The sequence below is a fragment of the Humulus lupulus genome, chromosome 1 (assembly GCF_963169125.1).
Source record: "Humulus lupulus chromosome 1, drHumLupu1.1, whole genome shotgun sequence".
Taxonomy (NCBI): domain Eukaryota; kingdom Viridiplantae; phylum Streptophyta; class Magnoliopsida; order Rosales; family Cannabaceae; genus Humulus; species Humulus lupulus.
In genome coordinates, this window is record NC_084793.1 from 274118416 (window position 1) to 274125316 (window position 6901).

The 6901-nt window shown below is 33.6% G+C and overlaps 1 protein-coding gene across 1 annotated transcript; it reads right to left on the reverse strand.

Moving 5' to 3' along the window:
* Positions 1-3698: 3698 nt before the first annotated feature.
* LOC133806848 (uncharacterized) lies at positions 3699-6615 on the reverse strand. Its single transcript, XM_062244935.1, has 2 exons — positions 5438-6615; positions 3699-4623 (listed from the first exon to the last, which is right to left on the reverse strand). Exons 1-2 carry the CDS (start codon positions 6521-6523, stop codon positions 3859-3861), a joined length of 1851 nt encoding a protein of 616 aa, XP_062100919.1. The 5' UTR covers positions 6524-6615; the 3' UTR covers positions 3699-3858.
* Between the last annotated feature and the right edge of the window lie 286 nt (positions 6616-6901).

Consider the following 6901-nt stretch of genomic DNA (forward strand, 5'->3'; position numbering starts at 1 on the left):
TGAGAAATGGCTGTATTAAACTATGTTTTGATAATTAGTCATCTGTAAACCTATTTTGAATTGTAAATATTTTACAAACCTCATTTTGGGATCCCGAATGTTAAACTCTTGAACTTTTAATGAAATAGAGTACTTTTAAATATTACAGCCTTCACTTTTTGTTTAATCATACTTTTGTTCTTAAAACCTCGTTTAGCGAGTTAATTACACACTTTAAACCCACTTAGTAACGGCTCTAAGGTAGTAGGGCGTTACAGCTGACCTGGCATCAACCTCCGAAAAATACTTGAAACATGCTTATTCGTTATATATTACTCAAAATAAAAATATTTATAATTAATTAATATGTTAATAAAATAAATAATATTTAAATCTTAAATATTTTTTATTTTAATCTTATAAAAAAATTATGATTTTATATTTACTAGACATTTTAAAATATTTAACAACACTTTAATCATATAGTTTACCACACCCTAATACAACTTTTCCAACTCACAACACTCTTAAATATATAATTTACCAAACACTCAGTAGTTTGTCCCCACAATACAACTGTAGTTGTATTTTCCCACAGCACAGCGACGATTGATTTTCCCCAAAGCACAATTGTACCAAACTGACCCTTAGTATTATATAATACTCAAGGGAATTAATTTGACCAACCACCAAAAATTTTGGGCAAAAGCACTCTATCACTCTTTTAACTATATAAAGTAAAACTTTTATAAAGTGTTACCCTATATTGGAATAACTTCTATATAGTCATTAAAAAATAATAAAAAATTAGTTTTGGCTTGGACTAGTTATAACTAGGAATAATTCCACATTATAATAAATCTTAATTTGTTTAAGTCTCGTGTTAAGCAACTTGCCTACTTTTGTTGAAATAAAAAAATATCTAAAATTTTTTTAGATAATAATTAATTATTTAAAATTGTTATTAATTGTTGAATTTGTTACTATTAAAATTTTATTGTTTAACTCTAAATATTTTTAGTTATATATCTATTAAATGACTATATAAAGATTTAGTTGTGTTGACTGTCTTTTTCTCTATCAATTAATTAAACAAAAAGCTTAAAGAAATGCAAGAAAGAACATAGGAATTTATGTGGTTCAGGTTATTAATTAATTTTAGTCCACGAGTCACTTGTATTATGATTTGAGGAGTTTGGGGGTTTCAAGCTCCTATGGAGTTCAGACAGCATTTTAGCAATGCTCTAAATACAAGAAGTGGGGATCGACCCATTTACAAAATGTGTCCTAGCCCTATTTATAGATAGTTGAGGACAATTAATTTCATTAATGGAGATTTACTACAAACATCCTCCCTTAATATAATATTAATGGATAATAAATATACATTCTTGTAGTTAAGAAGCTGGTGGGCTCAGGCCTATCGTAGTGGACCCATGCACGTAGTTACAACCCACAACCTTTTGGGATAACACGTCCCTGACAATGTCAAGGGGTAGTTGCGCGTTTTCCTATGTCAAGCGGTGTCGTGGGATATCTTGATTGTCACTTGTACTGACTCGACACCACGACTTGGGTAAGAGTAAAATGTCAGACGACTGCTTGTGGTCCAGGGTTGTTGTGCTTGACACCTGACACTCTACTCTAGGCCTGGAGGACAGTTCTTGTAGGCCTAGATGACTTGAATGGAAATGACCTGGAGGACGTCGCAACCATAGTCATTGAGACGTAGTCCTCCTGGAAGACATACTTCTCCAGAGGTAGTGCACGATCAACACAAGGAGAGGCTTTCCTCCCAAGGAGCTCTAGCAAGCTCACAAATGCTTCATTATCTTCTGTGAAGCTTAATTACTCCTTAATGACTGACACATGTCACTTGGAGAAAACACAGATAATAAATTGTGTTAGTTATTTAATTGAAATATTCTCCCATATTCAAAGTTAGAAAGTTGTTTTAAAGGTGTAATTTTAGAGATATTAAATCACAATTAATTTGACTTAGTTGTATAGATATAAAAAGGATGGTCTTGTGAAGTCTAAAAAAAGGAGTTCTAATTAGTTTTTCCTGTAAAGCATGATTTTTGGGGTTTAAATAATAATATGAGCCTAAGACTTCTAAGAAATCATTAGAGCACTCTTATGAGGTGCTGTATTTCATAGCATTCCTCATATTTTAAAGAATTACTCAAAAAAAGTTCGTCCAGGTAAAATGCATTGTTTTACCTTAGCAATAGTGCTTCTCCACATTTAAAGCATACTGTAGCTTTTTCAATTATTTGTTATATTACTTTCTCATTGTTTCTCATTTCTCTTTTCATTCTACACTTTTACTTTTTTGTTTTTATGAATAAAAATATAATATTTAAATTATACAAATAAAATATAGAGAAGTTTTTGGTGTAATTTAAAATTTTAATGTAAGTTTAGCAAAGGTGACAATTTGTGTCATTGTGTCCTATTCATGTTGTGTTATGGTGAGTATGTCTAATTGATCAACCTTAACCCAATCGTTTGTGTTTCGTGTCAAAAAATCTCAACCTTAATCCAACCCTTTGTGTTCTCGTGTCAACTCGTCGTGTTCACGTGTTGATCAAACTCATCCCACACTACTTGTAGATTGATATGATTAGTATCACATATTTGATTTATTTTACATTTTTTATTGCATCAATTTATTTCCCTCATTTGACTAATATACTACATAAAATATATAAAGTTTCTAATAAGTAAAATCGATGAATTAAATAATTTATCACAAAATATTAACACAATAAACAAATTTTTAATATCAATTAATTATCAAGCGTGGATTAGTTATGCTATATTATTTTATAGAATTTTCTTTCTACTTTAGATTTATCTTTTATAGAAAATAAATAATATTTTAACTATAAATCAATAATTTTAATGATATACTAAATATAAACGGGTCAATTCACGTCAGTTTCGTGTCACATGGATTGATCCTAACCTGACCAAAAAAATGTTGTGTCAAACAAGTCCGACCTATTTTCGACCTGTACTTAATTTTCCCAACTCTAAACAGCAAAATCGTATCATTTTCGAATCATGTTGTCGTGTTGAAACGTGTTTCGCCACCCTCAAAATTTAGTAATATATTTTGAAGAATAAAGGAAAAAAGTTACTCGAAGTGCTCTACATCCAAGAGTTTAGAAAACATAAAGCCATAAATCATGATAGATTTATCTATCCGAAGGTTGCTTTTTCCATATGTAAAGCCTTGTTACTTACAAAACTAGCTTGAATGTACAATGACCACAAAATCCTCACCAATGATGCATTATCCCATTAAACACTATCATTAGCTTCTTCAAAAGAAACTATCACCAAATAACTATGTTATGAGTTCAACGGACTCATTATTCAAGAAAATATACTTTAAAAAGGAAAAATGAAACACAATGGGATCAAACTACAGTGAAGTACACAGTATTAAACAATCATAACAGTTGATAGCTGATTATCCTTTTCTCAAGTCGGTCAAATCATACCTGGACTTTCAACCAAGTATTAACTTGTCACTCTAGGATATGCCTTTATCATGGACAATTAGTCAATTAAATATCATTATGTCTTTGCTGACAACCATATCAGGCTAGCAGATCTCCAAAGAATATGCTCAAATTCAGGTTCATACCCTTTTTCCTATATTCCCTGAGTTTCATGTTTTTGTAGCAGAAGTCATATCACCAATTAAATGCAAAACAACTATACAAGACAACTTTATATGTTTAAACTAAGGCAACTAAGCATATGATTTCTCAGGTTTTAGAAGGTAACAAAACCACTAAAGCAATTCGCATTTATACAAAGATTAGTTGATACATGCAAATCAAGTGAAGAAAAAGGAAGAAAAAACTAATCTCCATTTTCACTCTCACCATCATCATCATCACTTCTAAGGATATCATCATCCGAATCAGAAGAGTTAGTCCTGGCGTTTGTCTTTATGTTTTGAAGCATACTGATAGCCTCTCTAGCATCAAAAACCAAAGCATTTTTTGCTGATCTAACCACATCCATTTTCATGACATTGTCCTCTTTTCTATCATCTATTTTCAAAGTGGCCTTTTTAGCAGCTGCTACTTTTCTCTTAGCATCCCTATTATGTAATTGATCGATATACCTCTCATGTAAGAGCTTGTTTTTTACCTGCTTCAGTACTGGGGGACTAGCAAGAGCTGTCATTTTCGAGCCACTAAATCTTGATAGAGGTACCTTTTTGCCAGAAGTAGATCTCTCGTTATATTTCTGAAGTAATCCTTGTTTACCCTGCAAATTCTTTGGGGTGGAAAATATAGCATTAGGCTGGAGAGCTTGAGTAGATAAATCCAAGTTGGGTTCAAGAACTGAAAAAAGATCAGCATCATGATCTTGGTTCTGATTATAATGCTTTTTCAATAACTGCCTAACATTTTTTTGTGTAACACGAGTCTTCTGATTATTGTAACTTTGCTTTTTGAGATTCGGATCGAAGGGTTTAAGCACTTTACTTGCAGAGAGCTCAAGAGAAGGAATAGGTGATAAACTTCGTCTTTTCTTGGCCCCGCGCTGACGTTGAGGCGGGGTTAAATGGTCAGCGTTGACTTTGTCAAAACATTCCTGTGCTGATTTTCCAGGCACCTGTGTTTGATTTTGCGTGGAAAAGTAAGCTACAGCAAGTATGATCTAGAAAAGCTTGTTGGTAAAAGTTGGTAACGCATAAACTAGATAAATCATCACTACAGAAACAAAGATTGAATTTAGAATTCTTAATGGCCCATATCTAGAATCATTGGTAGGCTTGAGGAACTAAAAAAAGAGAGACTTATTAATGAAATGGGGTTATATTCCTAGGCGGCTTAATTTCTAATCACAGAATCTTGATTACTCTAAAATTAGACAACACACTACATTCGTACTCTAATAAATCTACAGAATGAAACAGGGTTGAAGAAATATGCAGTCATTTGTAAATTAAGTTACTAACTTCATTCGTGCATCTTCAATTTGCAAAAGGACCATCTTTATGGACCTGTGGCCATGAATGTGTGATTGCAAAAAGAGAAAACCCCATTATCTCCAGAGCAAGAAAACAAAAGCAAAAGTTGCTTCATAAGAAGCAGCATCTTCAGCTAGATGAACACGCCTCTAAATCAAAATTCACATCAAATTGAAGGCTGAGACATGAATTTTTAGGTGAATTTCTTAATTTACAACCAAATTTATCAAAAATTGTTATAAACGTCAGGCATGATAGATCATGGAAGCTATTCTTTTGCAGCTTAAATATTAGAAAATACATTCAATAGCATTGAGTGGGGAAATTTTTTTACTAATACCAATTAAAACAAACCAGGAGGCTTAATATCTCTTCCAAGATTATTACAAGTTTGATCGATATAGCATGGGTAAAAATTTTATGATAGCATAGATCAAAAGAGATTGATGAACATACCAGTTTTGAAACCTTCTTCCAGAAGTGTGGAGTTGGCTTTGCAGCTAAATAAGCTCTTTGCAATGCCAATTCTTGATCCTTATTCCACCCATTAACATTCCCCTTACCTTCTTCATCTCGCTTTCTCTTCCTACCAGCATTAACCCCTCTACACTCACCATCTGATTCTTTGGCTTCTTCCTCCGTCGAACTTTTTCCTTTGTCCAACAAGTTTCTACCCGAATTCACTCTTACATTTCCTTTCCCAGTGTCTAATGCCTCCTCCTTACTCACTGCATTTGACAAAAGGCGGTGACCATTTCCGTTAGTCTTCTTTGTGTGTTCTTTAACCACTCTACACTCACCATCTGATTCTTTGTCTTCTCTCTTCGTTGACCTTTTTCCTTTGTCCAACAAGTTTTCATCCGAATTCACTCTTACATTTCCTTTCCCAGGGTCTAATGCCTCCTCCTTAGTCACTGAATTCGACACAAGGCGGCAATCATTATCTCGGTTAGTCTTCTCTGTGTGTTCAGTAATCCCCTCACAACGATTCGAGAGCCTCCGAGATCGTCTATTTTGAAACCTATCCACGCCATCGTTCTTTAAAGATTTTATCACCCTTGAACTCAAATTCTCACAACTACTATCCTCGTAATCAAATTCTCCCCCTTTTCCCCCGGAATCTTTACTTCCATATCCTACGGCATTTCTCTTCTCAGAAATTCGGGTAGATCTTCTGAGATTAGAAAATCCATCAAACCCATTGATCAATGTCGCAGAACGTTTCGATCCACAGGTGGAACCTCCACAATTTCTCAACCCATTACTGAGTTTACTTAGTTTCTTCGAAATGGTATCTGAAAGGTCCAAAGAGCTTACCCTATTGCTTCTGGACTTTGAGGATTTCGGAACTTGGGAGAAACTTTTCTGAGGAATGAGTCTGGGGGATTTTTGAGGTGTCAGTGGAGGAACTTGCACCGCCCCCCTAATCTTCTCGCTCTTCACAAGAATTCTAGGAGACCTTCGAGGCGGCGTACATGGCACAGTGGTAGTGGCGGAGTCTCTCTTGGGCATTTTTTCGAGCACCTGGCGTTCTTTCTTCATAATTTGGAGGGAAAAAAGTCTTGAACTGGGTATTCGAAAAGAAAAATGACAATACACTGTAGATAATCATAATCATAATATACGGCCATTGTTCAAAAAATATATATACGGAATTACATCTTAAACAAACACTGTTTGGTAGGGAACTTATATATTTAAATTTTATACTAGTGAATGGCAGCGTGTCAAAGGCACGTGCCACTTGTTCTTAAAATTTAGCTTATTTTTTTCACATATATTGCAAAAAAAAAAAAAAACATATATATATATATAATTCATCACATATATTCCAATTTTTTTACATGAGTTTAATTTCAAATTATAACTAAGTAGTTTAATTACATTTGATTGAGCTATTTGAGTTGTTGCATTGCATCA